This window comes from Asterias amurensis, chromosome 5, assembly GCF_032118995.1.
Source record: "Asterias amurensis chromosome 5, ASM3211899v1".
Taxonomy (NCBI): Eukaryota; Metazoa; Echinodermata; class Asteroidea; order Forcipulatida; family Asteriidae; genus Asterias; species Asterias amurensis.
Genome location: NC_092652.1, coordinates 26,763,019 through 26,782,625, shown reverse-complemented (window position 1 = coordinate 26,782,625; position 19,607 = coordinate 26,763,019). Strand labels below are relative to the sequence as shown.

The window sequence follows — 19,607 nt, the reverse complement described above, 5'->3', positions numbered from 1 at the left end:
TTCACATGGTGTTACCACAAACCTTTCTCAGCTATACTAAGGACCTTTTCTGTATCCTTGGCAGGATATAGACACACTTGACATCAACCTTTAAACCAATATTTGTGCTGTTGTTACAGAGCTTTACTGAGGAGATGGCAAACAGTGCCACAGAGCTCAAGTATCAAATTGAAGAAGTAGCCACCGCATCAAAAGGACAGGCTGAGAAACTGGGACATGCTGTAAGTACTGATCATTGAGAAACTCAGAAGTTGGGCAGCCAAAACATTTAAGGGAAATTTTTTCCTGCATATTCAGATGTATTTTTTTAAATTTAAATAATTACGAATTAACAAGAATCAAGCTCTGGAGAGGAAGAACAAAAACGAACCCATATCCAAATGACATGAAAATCCCTCCTGGTGCAGAAGCATGGATTGAGTGGAAAACTCTCAACCAGCCGAGGACAAAAACTGGTAGATCCAAAGCTGCATTAGCCCGATGGGATTACTACCCCCACCCATGCAGCTCCGCAGACCTTGTGAACTGTGCCATCAATGCAAAATACTGTGTGGACAAATGTAAAATAACCGTTTGATGCTTGAAGATTTAAAAAGAAGAAGATTTTAAATATTCAAGTGTATGTGTGTATGATGCATGTAACTAAAATTACTGCCTCTTGTAACTAGGAACTTGTCTTCAATAACTCACTTTTTCTATATTTACAAAATCTGTAGGTGTCTTCCATGGCCAACTATTTTGAACCATTGACAAGAAGTGCCATTGGAGCTGCTTCTAAGACGGTCAACTCTCAAAGACAGATGGGTGTCCTAGACCTTACCAAAACGGTGGCAGAGTCGGGATTGCAACTCTTGTATGCTGCCAAAGAAGGAGGCGGAAACCCCAAGGTTAGGACAAGTCAAATTTTATTTTGTTTTTAATATTTTTTTAATAGATGAAGCATTCCGATTTTAACAGTAAGGAAGAGAGCGCAGAACCCAGTCATTTAAAGAAACTCAATTTGTAGTTTGATCTTTTGTGAAGTTGATTTTGTCAAACTTGTTATAAACTTGTATTGTTGACGTTTTTGTACTTTTTCGGTATCTTTTGAAGAACTTGTTTGAATAGTTTGATCTATAATCTGTTTTATTATTTACTGGATGAGGTTTAATACTTAAGTACCCTTGTACACCCCTGTACTTTTGATCACTTTACGTAAGGCTTTTTTCTAGGTTTATAGTCTCCCTATTTTGTCAATATCTTTGTTCGGGGTTGCCAGTCAGCAGCCATACAACCGTTAACTGGGTGAACCTGTAGCCCTGGGATCACACCCAAGTTTACGATACAACCTGGGAGTTGCAGTTTTTAACTGTTGATGTTAATTACCTTGCAGGCTATACATACTCATTCAGCCATTGATGAAGCAGCCCAAGGTATGAAAGAAGCTGTCGATGATCTGAACACAATGCTAGAGGAAGCAGCTAGTGAGTTTGGTATCGTTTCTGGAATGGTAGATACTATCTCCAAAGCTATTATTAAGGTAGGTCAAGCCTATAAGCAGTGTCCGGGACTGATATGTTGGCCCAGTTTTTAAACTAGAACCCACTTTGTTTTGAGTGTTTAAAATTGTCTACCATAATTCATTTTGAAAAAGTTGAGAGGAAAAACTTGTCAGTAGATGTAAAGTTAATAATCAGCCATATTTACAATGTATTTGCAATACCACAAGTATAACACTTTCTTAAAAGAAAATTATTAAGTAACTAAAAGTTGTCCTTTTTGCAAGGTGTGTTTTAAGGAGTTATTATTGCAAATTAATTATTCTTCATACTACATTCGACAGTAACCTTCCCTCCATGTATTTCAGTCTCGAAAATAATTTTGCTCCCCAAATCAAAAGTAATGAGATTATTATTGAAATTTTTTCCTCATTAGACCGATGACTCAATGCCAGAGAATGAAGCTGGGGAGTTTGTCGACTACCAGACGGACATGGTCAAATCCTGCCGTGCCATCATCAAGACATCACATGATATGGTAAGATCAATCTACTCTCACAAATCACTTTTTTTTTATTAATTGAAATATTTAGATCGCTTTGAGACAGATAAATTCTCAGTATGTTTCTCTCCCTGACTGTTCAACACTAGTTGATATCCTGTTGGCTTGTTCTGTTATTAACTGCATTGTATGAGATGTTTGAAAAACTCTTTAGTATAGATAGTTCCCTATTGACACCTTTCTTACTGGCAACTTGGGTTTTGGCTTGAAGCTGCATCAACCATTCTAACTTTGCAACGTCACCAAGTGCGGTATTTTTGCAAAAGCACAGTTTTGCATTTAAAAAATTACAACAATTATCCGTAAGGACAGCTGACTCTACACTGTGAGGCCAAATGGGAACTATCGATACGTTTGAAATCTGTTTGCCTTTGGTGTTCTTGTTTCTCACTGAAGCCATTCTTACTGTGATGATGCTTTTAAAATTGGGAAGAATTTTTTGGGGTCATTGTCTTTAACTATTTCTTTTAAGTGTTCAATAGTTATCCTTTTTTCAAAACTATTTCTTAGCTGAAGTTGTTGTTGAGGGTATGGTGATGATCATGTTTTATTAATTTAAATTAAATCGATAAAAATTAGTGATATCTTCCTTGTGTTTCAGTTTCCACTTCAATTTAATCCATGTCCTCAACTGTTGAATGTTTTGCGAAGCAAAAAGTTCTATAAAGAGATTTAAAATAAAAAGCTGCATCAGATGTTGCAAAAAAATCAAATCAGCTTAAAGGAACACGTTGCCTTGGATCGGTCGAGTTGGTCTTTGAAAAGCGTTTGTAACCGTTTTTTATAAAATGCATATGGGTAGAAAGATGTTGTAAAAGTAGAATACAATGATCCACACAAACATGCCTCGAAATTGCGTGGTTTTCCTTTTACCTTGTCGACTAACAAGTCGGCCATTTATGGGGGTCAACATTTTGACTCCCATAAATGGCCGACCATGTTAGTTCGCACAGTAGAAGGAAAACCACGCAGTTTCGAGGCAAACTTGTGTGGATCATTGTATTCTACCTTTAAAACATCTTTCCAACCATATGCATTTTATAAAAAACGGTTACAAACGCTTTTGTTTTTACCAACTCGTCCGATCCAAGGCAAAGTGTTCCTTTAAAAAATCCCACATTGTGCACCTTTTGTTTGTGTAGTTTAGGCACGGTTTTCCCTAACAGTAAACGCACACTGTAGAAATTAATAATATTAATCCTATTTCATGTTTGATGATGTTTTCTTTTGAATGATATTTCTAGAATGATTTCTTGAATTGTTTTGTTGTGTTTTATTCCTTTCCCCTGCCCTGATTCCCTGATTTGTAGCATTCAGTTGCCAAAAGGAATGTGAGTGTCTTAGATTATCCCATCCATTCATCTTCATCAATCCAATTCACAGCTTCTCCATCAATTCAAGACCTCTTTCTTAAAGTGGTCCTCTATTCTCCAAGTATCTATCCAAATCCCTGACTAAGTCTGCCTTCATCAAATATTGCATGCTTGTATGTGTATTTATATAAAAAGTGTGTAACTTCATAAATGTATTCTGCAACATTAACATTTCAATTATCAATACTTAAGTGTTTCAAGTTATAGAATTTGATGGAACTTGTTTAATCCAGAATAAGCCATTGCGAGTTAGATTTGAATAATGTCGACAAGTAATAGAATATTCTACAACTGGGTTGAACTAGTGGAAACTGGTTTAAACCCCAATTCAATGAGTGCAGTGAATTCATGCTTACCTTGAGCAATTTATAGAGTATAACAGGGAACTGGTTTCAACCAGTGCAAACTAGTAATAACCAAAATTCAATGTTGTCTAGTATTAGAATATTCTAGAACTGGCTAGAACTAGTGGAAACTGGTTTAAACCCCAATTCAATGAGTGCAGTGAATTCATGCTTACCTTGAGCAATTTATAGAGTATAACAGGGAACTGGTTTCAACCAGTGCAAACTAGTAATAACCAAAATTCAATGTTGTCTAGTATTAGAATATTCTAGAACTGGCTAGAACTAGTGGAAACTGGTTCAAACCCAAATTCAATGAGCGCAGTGAATTAATGATTACCTTGAGCAATTTATAGAATATAACAGGGAACAGGTTTCAACCAGTGCAAACTAGTAATAACCAAAATTCAATGTTGTCTAGTAATAGGATATTCTAGAACTGGCTAGAACTAGTGGAAACTGGTTTAAACCCCAATTTAATGAGTGCAGTGAGTTCATGCTTACCTTGAGCAATTTATAGAACATAACAGGGAACTGGTTTCAACCGGTGCAAACTAGTAATAACCAATGTCGTCTAGTAATAGAAATAGAGTATTCTACAACTGGGTTGAACTAGTGGAAACTGGTCTAAACCCAAAATCATTGAGTGCAGTGAATTAATGATTACCTTGAGCAATTTATAGAATATAACAGAGAACTGGTTTCAACCGGTGCAAACTAGTAATAACCAAAATTCAATGAGTGCAATACATTAATCCAGTTAAGAGCTTCAACAGTACAAGAAAACAACAATAGAACTGGTTTGAACCAGTGCAAACTAGTTGCCAACAGAAACATTTGTAGATTAGCATTATGACAAAAGACATTACACTCAATGTAGATCACAGTCGTTCAGTAGAAACGATTCTCACTGTTCTTCTTGAAACAAACTTTACAAGATTACAAGCGACTGAAAGTTTTGCAGTTAGCATCATCTGATTGAACATCCCACCATTTCTTGCACGCAGTTTTCCATTCTGTCAGGGAAAGAGTTAACCAAACTATCTGCTTTCAGAAACTTTGGAGCTTTTAAGAATTCCTCTGCAATTTCTGTCCCCATGGGCCAGTGGTCTCATGCCAAGCTTGCTTTATCTATAACAAGAATAAAATGTCTCCAGTTCATACTTAATGCCAATTACTTCATATTCTACATTATATAGACCCTATACCTTGCACCTCGCCCAAACGTTATTAACCACCCAACCACCCTCCTTGATACCCTTCCGCTTATTATATCTTTACACACATAAACATATTATGAAACACCTTTCCAATCATTCAATGATCATTGAAGCATGTGTACAACACTGGTAAGATTGAAAATATAAATGTCTTCTGATTTTCTAATAAGTGAATGACGTCACAATTTTGCAACAAACAATTAAAATGGCTTTGCTTTGGCTTACAAATATACCTCTGCTCATTGCCTCTAAAATGATGTTATTAATTTGTGATTTTCTTAATCCTGGTATAATCCACACTCCTATTAGAATAGCAATTCATCATGTAAACCGATTCTCAATCAATTTGAGCTCTTGTACCCTGACCTACATTCTGTTTTATACAAATATTGACTGCTTCGAGTGCTATGGTTAAAACCATGAGTAAGCGCAGTAAATATTTGTTTTTTTAACACCCCAAACATATCTAAATACTGTACTATTAAGTTACAGACCTGCCGCATGTTACAATCCACGAACGGCGCGAATACAGATTGCGAAAACTTTACTGTGCTGCATGTAGTGTCATGTAATCCGAAATGGTTACAGACTATTAATTTATCATCGTACACGCAACGGACGTCTGGGTACTGCAAGCCATATGATAGTCTTCAGACTAGCGCACGGCAAACCAATGCACTATCACATCACACGGCCGTCGTCTAGTAAAACTAAGACATATCATGTGACGCGCTCTAAACCAATAAAAAGGCAGAATATTGGTAAGGGGTGTTATAAAATATAATACATCTGTGTCAAGTCATCATGCTGTTTGTCATATACTTCATTCAGTTTAATTGGTGGTCACTTTCATTCAATGAGTTGTGAGTGTTCCACATTTCAGAGTGATTGTGTTTTGAATCATCATCAATTGATTTGGGATGAGGTTTTCCCGGGGATTGGGCGTATAATATTGTGATTTCCATCTACCTGTATTTCTGTGAACATTTATTTAAAAAAAAAATCTTCTGAACTTTTGGAAGAGAATGAGAAGGTGTGGCTTTGCTTCATACAAATAACACTGCTTTGTTAGGGTTGGAATTTTAGTTCTCAAATGGAGTTTTTGGGGACATTTCATTTGTATTATAATGTCGTATGGTGATTTTATTAACTTTGCATCTTTTTATATCAGTTTGTGAAGCGCCGCCACATTAATCCAGAAGTTAATTGGTTCAAATCTCGCTCTAGTCAATTTGTCTTTGTCCGACCCAAAATCATTATGAATTAAGAAGAGGAGCTACAGTTGACAGTTAGTATACAGGAAGTCCAAGTTAGATTGCTAATTTGTGATCGACTTGTTTGACATTTTTATCAGAAAATACTCACAGAATGACAAATTTTAGTAGTCGTTGGGTTGCGTAGTGCTTTTGCTTTTTGTCCTCGCCTTCCTTGGTGGGAATCCTGCTAGGGGCATTATGTGGATTTGGTTTTCTTTAAGGTTTTCCTCCTTCATCTATAACTGAAATTTCCCTCCTAACCTTCTTTCCATTGATTTCGTGGCTTTACAACAAGATTTAATCAAACAAATGATAATTCTATCTCTTCCATTGGATATCTAGGTCACCAAAGCCAACAGTAACGTCGGTGATCTCGGTACCCTTGCCAACAATCTCTCTCATGAGTACACCAAGCTGGCTGAAGATGCAAGAGGTGCAATGGCATCAACCAACCCGGAGGTAGGTCCGCGGATTGAGGTAAGTGACGGGCTTTCAAACACTCTCTTCCAGCTTCTCTTAATCATTATTAGGTCATCTAACATCGTCTAACATCACAGCTGCCTTCCTGCCATCAATCATGCTAACAATCGTCAGCTTCATCATTTTAAAGTAGTATTCAGTTTTTGACTATTTTTTGGTTGATTTCTTACAATTTTGTTCTCCATGGAATACTGTCATTCACCTGAACATATCAAAGAAAAACCCAGGAGAAATTTTCAAACTCGGAGTATACTTTTTGAAATCTATCTTTAAAAAGTCTTTAAAGCGATATACAATTTGTTAATAAATCATTTTAAAACACACCCCAATGTGTCCCCAATTGTGAATATACAACAAGAAAAAGATCAAGCTTGTGAACAGACAGATATTATAACAATGTTACAAGTAAAACAAAAAAAAACATGTTTTATAAAAGTGTACCCCAAAAAATAAGCGCCAACAAACCTAACTGGATAAAAGTGAGTCTCTGTTAATAAGAAAAGAAAAAAATTTGTATAGAAGTCATCTGTGAAATAGTCAAAGGTTTATTAATACTTCTTTAATCGGTATCCATCCTAGTTATTTTTAATTTGTTTAATGCACTTCTTTTGCCTTACAGCACTTTTTGTATTTTCCTTCATTTATTTACATTTTTTTATTAGGTTTCTTCTTTCCATATGGATACCTTTCATAATGTTGCCATGTTTGAGGTTGTAGTCTGGTGCTATGCTGATCAGTTGTTAGAGACTACTGGGTGTTAGATCAGTTTTCTCGTATGGCACCTGCTACTCTGTAGTTCATTTCAAATGGGATGCTCATTGTGACCAGACTTGATTAGTGTGGTAATTGTCAGCTAAGCAACAAAACAACCCAAGTGGCTTGTTCAATCTTATTTGTCTGTTACCAAACTTCCTCTATACTTAATTTCATATGAATCATCAGCAGATGACCAGACCGCTTACCTCAAACATTTCAATATTAAGTCAGCCTTCATTTCATCAGCAATTAATTTCATTTCTTTGGATTCATTTTGCAGCGGGGTATTTCCTTTTCATTTTTTCTCTTCTTACTTGTGATTCATGACATTCAAAGAGAAATGTAGATCCACCATTGACAATAAAAATGCTTGTTATGATCAATAGAATCGATGCAATCATTTGGATGTATTCATTATGTCACAGTTTTACATTTTAATAAACTCAGCTCAGTTAACGAGTACACGCTTGTTTGTCATTTTGGAATGCAAATAGATGTTTGTTAGAACGATGTTGGTAGAATTTAGACACCAAACACATTTAACAATAGTTGTTAATCTATTGACGTTAAACTTTGAACAGTTCTAATGTTACTTAATTATAAAAAAGTATTGTGGTGTAAAAATAAGAAAATCATACCTTATTTTTGATCTGCAAATAATTTTCATAAATTTATATGTTCAGCTCAACATAATCATACTGCTAGTCATTAACTGTACATTCAAAACTTTCTGACTGAGTAGCGAAATATGTCTTTAATGCATCAAAACAAAACTTACAAATTAATGAAGACGGTAGTTTTTGGTACTTGAATTAGAAGTGGCAGTTTCTACATTGTTGTAATGAATCAGAGTTCTCCATCTTGCTTTTGGATCTATCACTTATTTTCTTACATGTCCTACAACATTTTGTTCCTGCTCTTTTTCACAAAATAATGTCAAATACAGATTCAAAGAGGGTTACAGATTACGCAAACAGTTTGAATTTTATCTTTGGGTTCAAAATGATGTAATATTGTGTCAAAGCACCTCTTACACTATTATTATCCCCATTCATTCGGGTAAGAATTTCTGAAACCAGCTCAACTCATTTGGAGTATGCAGCATCAGCAGCCAAATTGGTGAACAGTTCACTTATAATTCACAACCACAATATCTACCCTTGCAAGTAGCCATTTACTGCTAGGTGAAGTGAAGTAATTAAAGTCTTGCCCCAAAACAACAAGTGTCATGACAAGAATTCAAACTCTTATTCTAATGTCTCGGTCCTCGGAACTTGAGTTCGGTGCTCTAGATCAAATCATGAGTATTGAAATAAAACAAATTCTAATTGTTAGGCTCTTTTAGCGACCTGTCATAGGATACTGTACAAGTGATGTTCAGAACACATTTAAATAAAAAAAACTCAAAGGATACTGTAAAATAAAAAGGGGAAAAAAACGAACATATATTAATATATCTTAGACAAAATCCTCTAGGAGACTTTCTAGTTCTACTTTGCCTTTCTTCTGATATCAGTTTCCTTCCTTGCAATTCCTGCTTTTTATTTATTTATTTATTTATTTATTTCTCCAATGGGTTCCCTGCCAAGCACAGTTCTCTTTCCCTCCACTCTTTTTCGTTAATTTCCAGCACTTGTTGGCAACTAATGGATTATTTCAAATTTCACTCAAACACTGACCTTCTTCCAATTCTTCCCCCATAAAGTGTTATACTTTTCAAGACATTTTTCAACATTTGATTTAATAAGCAATGAACTTCTCAATTTATCCACTGGATTCCTCATGTTATCCCTTATGTGCAACTACAAAAAAACAACAAAAAAAAACAAACTTACAAATACTTATGAAAGTGCACTCTGATTTTATAGAAAGTGTTTACAACTTTCTTTAAAAAAAGTGATCAAACATTTTGTGATAACATTAAAGAATTATTGACTTTGTTGAAGAGTGTCTGTTAGGTCCATTACACATTGGGATCCTTCATGTTGCAAGCTGTTGGAATTCTGCACAAACATTTTTTAAAAAATCCAAACAAGAAAGTACCCTTTTACAACAAAGATTATCCATAAAAGGTACCATGCAAAACTGGTATTCGCACCTCATATTTGCTTTACAGTCTTGAAGTCAAGAAATCAGTGATTTCATTGCAACTCATGACAATTGTCACCCGTCTCATTATTTCTCATACACATTACACACTCCCGATCAAGAACACAGTCATAAACATCCCCCCCAAAAAACATGCAGTGAAAAATATCAGAATTTCAGCAGGTGCACATTTTCAACTCTTACTTTCAGAAAGCCCGTCACGATTTTTATATTTCTATGATTAATGAGAAAACCAGTTTTATTTCAGCGCTGAGGTGACATTTTATGACATATCTGTCTCAGATACGTGTTTAGAATGATTGACATCGAGGGTGTCCTTCCACGCAAGTAGTAGTTAATTATTAGTATTTCTTTTGATTGTAGGGTCTATGGGCTGATGCAGAGTCTGGGGACGACACATGGATTTGTTTCTATTGTTCCTATTCTTTAGAGACTTTTTCAATTGGTCAAATAAGTCTAGCAAAATCCAGGAGGGATAATTGTTTGGAACAAAAGGGGTCTTGCTGAAGCAATTGTTGGGATAGCAGGTTTTACTTCACTGTTGACGGGGCACAGCAAATTTCCCTCTGGTAATGGGCACTTCTTTGGGGAAAATGTAAGTTTGTATTGGAACCTTGCAAAGGGCACCAGAGCAAAAGCACAGGGCACTCCTGCAACTGCTGTGGGTGCCGTGGGTTAATTCGAGGCCTGAGATAGAAAGGTTAATGTTTTGCTCAAACATAGAATTGAAATCAGTACCATAAATTGATTGTACTCCAAAATTCAATTCAGTTAGTTTTACTCAAACATGTTAAAACTTCACCATGAAAACAAGAAATCAATGGCAGATATTCAGTGGAGTGGATGCATTTTTAGAATTCTAGAATAATGTTTCCTGATTACATGGATTTGTGGGGCAGATTTGACCATGTGAACCCCCTGCATGCATCCTACTATAGCCCTTGTAAGTTAGTTAGATGTTTAGATTTCATATCCTTGTGAGATCCTGTAATTTCTTGAAGTTGGTTGTTCTCTTGATACACTTATTGACTGTGTTGTTATATCTGACTCTTTGTAGCATAGTATCATAGGTGACTTGTATGGATCATTCAGAGCATTGGTTACCACAGCCAGATATCAAAGAGCTGCTTACCACACAACTTTGCTAAGCAGAAACATGGTACCAGCCTAAATATAATGCACAGTTTGCTGACTGGCGCCCCGCTTTTCTTGCTAAGCGAAAAAAGATATTCAGCAAAGTATTCAATGTTTTAGAGTTAGTGGGCAGGTGTTGTCTGCTTACAGTTCATTTCCTCAAACTAAACATTTATTTTGTCTTGTTGTCAACTTGTGCTTATTTGGGATATATGCTTAGCGTAGTTGTCAATGTAGCTTTTTGATATTTACCAGGTGACTATGAGGAGCTTGTGCTGAGTCAATGCTATGTACCTTAGCTCTAAATAATAAGCAATCCTATAAGCAGTCATATTTCTTGCTTTCTTGTTGTAAGCATTAGAAGTGAAGTATAGTGGAGGTCTTGAATTCTCCTTCTTATATATGCACTTTTCTTGAGTAGAATTCTTAGTAGACAATCAGGAAATATGTGGTACATTTTAAGGATACCAAAGCCATGACACAGCAATAGGGGACTTCTGGGATGCTAGGTGGCAGCAGACTTACAAGGCAAAATCAATTGTTCTTGTTAATGTTAATAAGAAAGTGGTGTTAGTTTTAGTCTTAAGGCTGAATATCTTGTATACTTACAGATAATATTATAATATTCAGAAAGTAGCTTTATGTATAACTTCTTAATATAACTGCTATAGTCATGACTAGTCTAATGACAAATTTTTATTTCAGCCCCTTCAGAATTAAACCAGTTTTTTGATTCCTAATATGCACGAAAGTAGTTCAGAGAATGCATAGTTTGATTAGATGATTAGAGTTTAGACTCATATTGCAATGTAATTCATAGCATTTTGCCAATAATGTCTCATTCATATATGTATAGTTTGCTTGAATTGTATTGACTTTAGTTCTTACCATAGGTTTCACTGCTACTTATCACATATTTATCAAGTGGTTAAACATCTTGCATAATTTTGTCGTAGATTTATAGTTTAAAAGATGGTTCACCGGTGTTTTGCTGTTTTCTGCAAGCAGTTTAGGCATTCTTTCACACACAAAAAAATGATTGAAATTTGGCTTGTTATCCTTGTGTTCAGTATTAAGAAATGAATGAATTTCCTTGATTGAAAAGTTCCTTTGTTTCAAAACTTCAGGGAACATTTGTGTTTATATAAACTGTTGGTCAGAAACATAAAACACTAGTGAACTTTTTTAAATAGCTACTGTGAATATTTCCTTTTTGCATGCCATGACGTGTTTTGTTTTTTTGCTCCATGTTTTTACTTTCCAATCTCTACACACTTCCCCTCTCTCTCCGTTCCCTGTTTCTCCTTTCCCCCTGTCTGTCTTCCTCATTCGTTATCCATCTAGGTTGCCCAGAGGATCAAGTCAGCTGTTGACAATCTTGGCAATGCTAGCATTGAGTTGGTTAAGAACGCTGGAACTGTTCAGTGTAACCCGACAGATAACATGGCCAAGAAGGACCTGGTCGATAACGCACGTAACGTCGTTGAAAAGGTACAATTTCACACCAATTCAGCTTCTGCTTTTATGTATAGAAAAAATATAAATAAGGATACATTTTAATTTAGCAACTTAAAATTAATATTTATAAGTTTAAAGGATTTTGGGTACTTTTTCAAGATAGCCACAGGTTTACATTAAACTTAAAGGGTTTGAAGATAATGATAGTGGAAAGCTTCTCTTCAAGTATTACTTACTGAGGTTCTGAAGTTTTTGAGAAATAGGTAAAACAAGTCACAAAATAATTTTTGTCTCAAGTGTGACAAAAATTATTTTAGCATGTAAAATCCCCTTAACCAGGTATGGTTAATACGATTTTACATGCTAAAACTGAGACAAAACTAATTTGTTTTGCTCATTTCTCAAAAACTACAGCACCTCGGTAAGTAAAATTTCAAGGGAAGCTTTCTACTATCATAATCTTCAAACTGAGTAAGTTTCATGTAAATCTGTGGACATTGTGTTTTGTGTTAGGAAAAAGTACATAGACCCTTTAAGATTCACCTGAAATATATCTGTGTTTATTTTTGTAGTGTAACTTTGTGATGGCAGCCCTACAGGCTGGTTCTAGTGGTACCCAGGCATGCATCAACGCAGCTAGTACAGTCTCTGGTATCATTGGTGACCTTGATACTACTATTATGTTTGCATCAGCTGGTACCCTGAGTGCAGATACTACCGATGGTGGATCATTTGCTGATCACAGGTACAAGCAGAAAATCAGTTTTTCATTTACCTAGGTTTTTCTAAGCATTTAAAAAGTTTTATTGTTTGATTTGTTTAAATGTATATTATATTAGTTTGTGTTAAATACAATTGCATTACGATTTTAAAGCAATTGTATTGGTAAAACTTTTATGAATCCTGGTCATTCCACTAGGAATGAGAGTTTTTAATATTTGTATATGTATAATTTGGATTTGTGCCCTATATAAGAAGCCACTACTATCAGTATATGGAGCTGTTGATGTGGGCGGCACTTTTGCCTAAAGACAGTAATGTCACAGCTAAGTTGAACCACCTGCTGGCATCACCCGCACTTGATTGCCCTTCCATGATTGCCCTTCCATGATTGCCCTTCCATGATTGCCCTTCCAAACTTAACCCTTTTCCTCTATTTCTTAGGGAGAGCATCTTAAAGACAGCCAAGGCTCTTGTTGAAGATACTAAGACTCTAGTAACAGGAGCAGCATCCACACAGGAGCAGCTTGCTAATGCCGCGCAGTCTGCTGTTGGTACCATTACTAAGCTGGCTGATGTGGTTAAATTAGGAGCTGCCACACTGGGTGGGGATGACCCTGATGGACAGGTAGGCACACACCGTCATCTACTCTTCTGTAACTAAGGGTCACGGCACATGAGGCAATAGCCCCTTCCCATGAAATATGCTAGTTAGATTCAGGCATGCGTACAGACCCTAATGGTTGGCAAACGCCATAGAGATGTGCACTCAGCAGATGCATGCGTTTGCGTCACACCGCCATTAGCCGCATACATAACAGCACAATGTTCCCTCATTTTGCCAACCAAAATGTTAGTGCGCACATGCTATAAGCAATTGACATGTTTCATGAGAAGGGTCTATTAATAGGCAACCAGTTCCAGGCAATCTCCAACTAGAAAGCCATTCACATTTGAATGTTCACATATTTTTCTTGGGAATCAAGAGGCATTATTTGAAGAATGACTCCTGTGCTACCAAAGTGGTCCTGTAGCATGTACTGGAGTTGGTTGCCTCCAAGTTGGTCGTAAAAGTTGCCCTGTGTGACGTGGCCTTTACACTTCTCCGATTGTTTCCTTTCCCTGGTCAAATCATTGCAGAGAGACTCAACAGTGACCACTCTTTTGGAAGCCAAAAGACAATTTTTTTGTTTTGTTACATATATTATCAATGATATAATATGAGTTGTTAATTTTTTATATTTTTTTTTGTTAGACATGTAAATTTTCAATATTTTTCTTTGTAAAGAGTGGACAACAAAGAGTTGAATTAATTACTGACTGATCTTTCTGAATAGGTTCTGTTGATCAACGCAGTGAAGGATGTTGCCTCTGCACTCGGCGATCTCATCTCGGCAACAAAGATGGCTTCCGGTAAAGGGGTCAACGACCCTTCAGTTGGAAACCTTAAGAGCTCAGCCAAGGTCATGGTAACTAATGTGACATCACTCTTAAAGACGGTGAAGACGGTAGAGGATGAAGCACTACGAGGCACCAGGGCCTTAGAGGCTACAATTGACGCAATCACACAAGAAGCCAAGGTACATGACCAAGATTGTTACAGTCTCAGTCACAGTTTTTTCATTTCTCAACTCTTCAAGAAATACGCTGACATATTATGAACCTGTGGTAGTCCTAGGTTTGTGTCAGAACTACAGTTGACATTTAGTATACAGGAAGTCTAACTTGGATTGTTACTTTGTGATCGATTTTTTTGACATTTTATCTGAAAGGGTTAAAAGATTGAAAGATTTGAGTCAAATTGTTCTTTGTTCAACCTAAAATGAAGTTTCTATGGTGATATGACCACAATCGTTATATGTTATTTACTAACCCTACACTAACTATTTGATTTGTTTCAGATTCTTGACAATCCGTCACTCGGCGACCGTCGAGCAACACCAGAGCAGCTCATCCGTAGTACAAAGGCTGTTACCTTGGCAACTGCTAAGGCGGTCGGGGCTGGCAACTCGGGAAAGCAGGACGATGTTACGGCTGCGGCTAACTTGGCCAGACAGGCTTTGTTTGCTATGATCGACTGTTGCCGGGTAGGTCTCCATGGATGAGAAAGTTCAGACTTTAATCTGAATTCAGACTTTTCGAAGTCTGCCTGTTAAAGCCATTGGACCCTTTCGGTTCAGAAAAAAAAAAAAAGTTCACAGATTTACAAATAACTTACAGGGTTTACAGAAGGCAATGGTGAAAGACTTCTCTTGAAATATTATTCCATGAAATGATTTACTTTTTGAGAAAACAGCAAAACAATATAAATTCTCGTTAACGAGAATTACGGATTTATTTTAACACATGTCATGACACGGCGAAACGCGCAGAAACAAGGGTGGGTTTTTCCGTTGTTATCTCCCGACTCCGATGACCAATTGAGCCTAAATTTTCACAGGTTTGTTATTTTATATAGAAGTTGTGGTACACAAAGTGTGGGCCTTGGACAACACTGTTTACCGAAAGGGTCCAATGGCTTTAAACAAAAAAATGCTGTATTTTTCTCCATGTGGCCGCGCGGGCTGTTCAATCTACTTCTCTCTCACTGAGGATGCTGATCCGAAAAGCTCCTTGGAATCTATAGAGGCCTGGTCACACAGGCCCCGATAACGAGAACGAAAACGAGAACGATACAAATGCACCCCCTTGATTGGTTGAATAAGCGTGGGCGTATTCTGCGTGGAGCAATTCAACCAATCGAGGGCGTGCATTTTCTCGTTTCCGTTCTCGTGATCGGGGCCTGTGTGACCGGGCCTTTACTCCAGTGGTTATCAAAATAGAAGTGCCATCATTTCAATGTACCTCCTAAAACCTGGATTCAAGTTTCAGACTTTGTCATCAGAAGTGACTCTCATCCCTGTGTACCCTTTTATGTCCAGTGCAATATTTTTTATGAAAACAGATATTAGTTCCTAGACCAAAGTAAAATCTGTTGTTATTGATTACTTATTAATTGATTTATTGATTAATTCTGAATTTTTTTATTTGTGTTTAGGGAGCTGCAAGTGCGGCAGAATCTGCGGAACTGAGAGACAGAACTCTGAACTCTGGAAAGCAGTGTGCTGACTCCTACAGATCCATGTTGGAACAAGTCCATGTTGTAAGAAACGTCAAATCATGATAATATCAGCAATAATGAAAAACTTTAGAGACAATTCATTTCTGTATAATCATCACAAGAGGCACACACATGGCTAATATTGTACTCTGTTTTGTCAGTAAAAAATTTCTTAAAAACAACATGGAACAGAAGTTTTACTGATATAAATGGTGTGTCAATGTGGGAAACATTGGAAAATGTCCATTCTGGACAGGCCATTGACGATGACCTCTTTCTTTGAATGAAAGTAGGTCAATTCTTGCTTTCTTTTGCGGCTGCTATGGGCAATTTGTTACAAGAAGGTACTGTCACATTACAAAACCCTATAGTTAAAAGAAGTAAGAAGATTTTTCTTGAGCTAATCTGATTTATTTTCGATTCCTTAAACAGAACATCCAACGTCCGACAGTGGAAGGCAAGCAGCGATTGGGTCAACACTCAAAGAGAGTCGCTCAGACCGTTGGAGAACTCGTTCAAGCAGCTGAAGCCTTAAAAGGTAAAACTCAAAGCCAAGATAAAAAACTCACTTAACTTTGTAGATTGTGAGGAAGTTCACGCAACAACCCTGAGTGTTACTTGCGTTTCCAAATATTATTTCTTGTTTAATAAACTGAAAGAGAGGCAAAATATTTTTGAAATTTTGAGTAACTGTTAACTATTGTTTTGATTAATGAAATGTAAACATTTCCACTAATCACTCTTTATTATCATGGTTATTACACTCCCAGGGATTATAGGGGTATGTTTCTGAATTTGGAATAAAAAAGTTGGTCAGCTAAAAGTTCCTTAGAATTGCACAAAGAAGGTTCCTGAAATTTTGCACAGTTTGTCTAAATGGTGGTGTAGGCCTCGACTAAATTAATCAACTATGACTGTGAGCTGCAGCTGCAATATGGAACTTAAACTCAAAAAGCCACAGTTTAACCAAGAGCAACTAAAGGTTGACTATTTTGACTTGAACCCAGGCTGGGCGACCGTTTGTTGACTACTGAGGTCGACCATTCGGAACCAGCCTCAGGACCATGGTTTCTTCCGTAGTCCTGATAGCCTGTTCCATGCCAACATGTGTAAAGCGTAGAAGGGAACCAGTGACACTACATGTATAGCAAAAAGGCAGAAGGCAATGGAGTGTTGAATACCATGGTACCGTTGGTTTGACTAGGCTTCCAAAGAGTAGTTCGAGTGAGTGCGCCACTGCGCATGTACGTTGCTAGTCACTGGTCAATAATGGGTTGACTGAACGTGCTTACTCAAACTCACTATAAATTCAGAAGAGAATTTTGTTTATGGATCCTATCCTTTGACCTTTGGTTTGACCTTTACAGGAAGTGATTGGGTGGATCCTGAAGATCCCAATGTGATTGCTGAGAATGAACTGTTGAGTGCTGCCAATGCCATTGAAGCTGCTGCTAAGAAGTTGGCTCAACTTCAACCTAGAGGCAGAGCAAGGGTAAGTAACTAGAAGATGGTAGAAGATGGTTAGGGATGGGGGTAGAGGGAAGCACCTTAAAGGGGACTGGCATCAAGATCAAGTAACTAGTCCCGAAGAAGATAAGCCTTTTGTGAGTTAGATTTGAATAAAGTCTTGTACAATGACTTGCTTACTCTCAAGTTACTGCTTACATTTGAATTCCTTAGACTATAGAGACACTTGCTGGCTTTTCATAAAAAGAAAATGCAGATGTTACTGTTGCATAAAACATGTAGAAATAATGTATTTTCTTCCTCTTTTTTATGCTCTTGATATGTATGTTATGTTTCATTTCATTGTTTATTTGAATACACGTGTGAAGTTTCCTAACAGCAATCCATATCTATTTTTTTTATATTTTTTTACACATCGAACAATGGAATAGGGTTAGATTTTTTAGTTTTAGTGTTGATGTTGTAAATTTTATGAAAGTTTTGTTTTCACTTTTTAGTAAGATTAACATGGAATATTTTACTCAAAATGGGCACAACCACATATCTAATATGCTTATTATCAAGCTTAGAGTTATTATTATCAGTATTAGTGACTTTAGGTAACACAATGGCCCAATTTGACATAGCTGCTTATAAGCACAAGAGTGTAGCTAAGCACAAAATGTATCTGCTTACTATAGGTAACCAGCCCAAATACCATTCAGCATACCTTCTGCTACTGGTCTCCAGGACATTTTTGTTCAGCAGATTACTGTTAAACAGCTGTATGAAATTGGGCTCAGATTTGGGAAATGCATGGCTAAGGCTGTGACCGGATCGGTGGCTACAGCTATGGCTGCAGCTGGATTGCTATTATATTGCTGTCATTATTTGTCGAATACAGGACGTCTTTAGCAATGCCAATAGAAACAGTCATAGCTGTAGCCACCAATTTTAGATCGGACCCATAGAGTTATATATAAATATAAGGACTATTATGCAGTCTGGCATGCGCATATGCGGCCATTTTTTCAGCATCGCACAGCCTGTGTTTGTGTGGCCATTTTGTAAGTTGACAAAACAGCATCGCGTAGCACTCAACAAACACAAACTCCAACGTGAACTTCATATTCAACACGCGTGCAGAAAGGCGCGCGTGTCTCCTTGCGGTCCCGTTGCATTTGTGCAAGCAGCATCACCAGTGCGCCCTCTAGTTCTTATATATAACTCTATGATCTGACCTTAGATCCCATTGATCCCCATGGATTGACCTCACTCATGACCCTTCATTGTTACATATCATTACTATATTATTGTCTGATTGGCTGATACTCATTATAACCTGTTATGATTGGCTGATGATTCAACAGCGTGATAGCAAGGGTGTCTGGCGCCGAGTATGGGGTGGAAAAGAACTGGCTAATCTAGTATGTAATCTCAGCAACCATGTAGACATGCTGCTGAATGCTTGTTCTGCACTTAGATCTGCATGCATTCCAAACCTGCATCATGAGTAAAATATTATAGGAAATAAGGTGCTTTTAAATTCTATTCGAATATATACAGAGACCTTGGCATTCTGGTCCAATCAACAACTTCTTGTCAAAGCAATATTCTCCTGACGCCGATCAGAGCATTCTGATCGAACTTTTGAATTGTCAATCACCAATTCTTTTCAGAACCAACACTACTTAAAAGAGATTTACAAATGGTGCTACCGCAAACCTCACCTATTTATACTCCCACCATGCAAATTTTTAAATCCTTTATAAAGCAACACAGACACTGAATAATTTAGATTTTGGACTTAGATTGGTATTCCCAATATGAATTATCGTACCCAGCAAACTCGGGGCATACCGGAGATGGAATTTTAAGAATTTAGGGGAGATACAAAACTAGCTCAAGCTACATGTCAAGAAGGGCCAGTGAAGACTTTTAGCACCATTACAAATTTGAGCCTTGATGTATATGATGCATGGCATGCTTAAAGTCCAGTTTACAGATAGTTCCGAGACTGGAAATTTGATGCCCGATCGTAGAAAAACACAGTGTATTGTTGTCACTAAGTCATCAGTGACTAGTCGCTGAAGATGCTGGCGATCATCAGCGTTGGACAATTATCATCAAGTGACTTACTGTAAACCCGCCTTGACCCTCCTCAATCTTAA

At 37.0% G+C, this 19,607-nt stretch overlaps 1 protein-coding gene across 10 annotated transcripts in view; it reads left to right on the top strand.

Annotated features, from left to right (window-relative positions):
- The window catches only part of LOC139937009 (talin-1-like), a 94,436-nt gene that overhangs the window by 65,551 nt on the left and 9,278 nt on the right, over nt 1-19,607 (top strand). For 5 of the 10 annotated variants that reach the window (XM_071931943.1, XM_071931939.1, XM_071931941.1 and 2 more), the window contains 14 exons: nt 120-221; nt 717-887; nt 1,373-1,519; nt 1,915-2,016; nt 3,351-3,371; nt 6,576-6,710; nt 12,057-12,203; nt 12,743-12,915; nt 13,335-13,518; nt 14,228-14,470; nt 14,792-14,977; nt 15,928-16,032; nt 16,423-16,528; nt 17,358-17,482. In XM_071931943.1, the coding sequence (XP_071788044.1) occupies nt 120-221; nt 717-887; nt 1,373-1,519; nt 1,915-2,016; nt 3,351-3,371; nt 6,576-6,710; nt 12,057-12,203; nt 12,743-12,915; nt 13,335-13,518; nt 14,228-14,470; nt 14,792-14,977; nt 15,928-16,032; nt 16,423-16,528; nt 17,358-17,482 (1,947 nt within the window). The remainder of the gene's footprint in view (nt 1-119; nt 222-716; nt 888-1,372; nt 1,520-1,914; nt 2,017-3,350; nt 3,372-6,575; nt 6,711-12,056; nt 12,204-12,742; nt 12,916-13,334; nt 13,519-14,227; nt 14,471-14,791; nt 14,978-15,927; nt 16,033-16,422; nt 16,529-17,357; nt 17,483-19,607) is intronic. The other 5 variants (XM_071931944.1, XM_071931942.1, XM_071931936.1 and 2 more) reach the window with 3 other exon arrangements.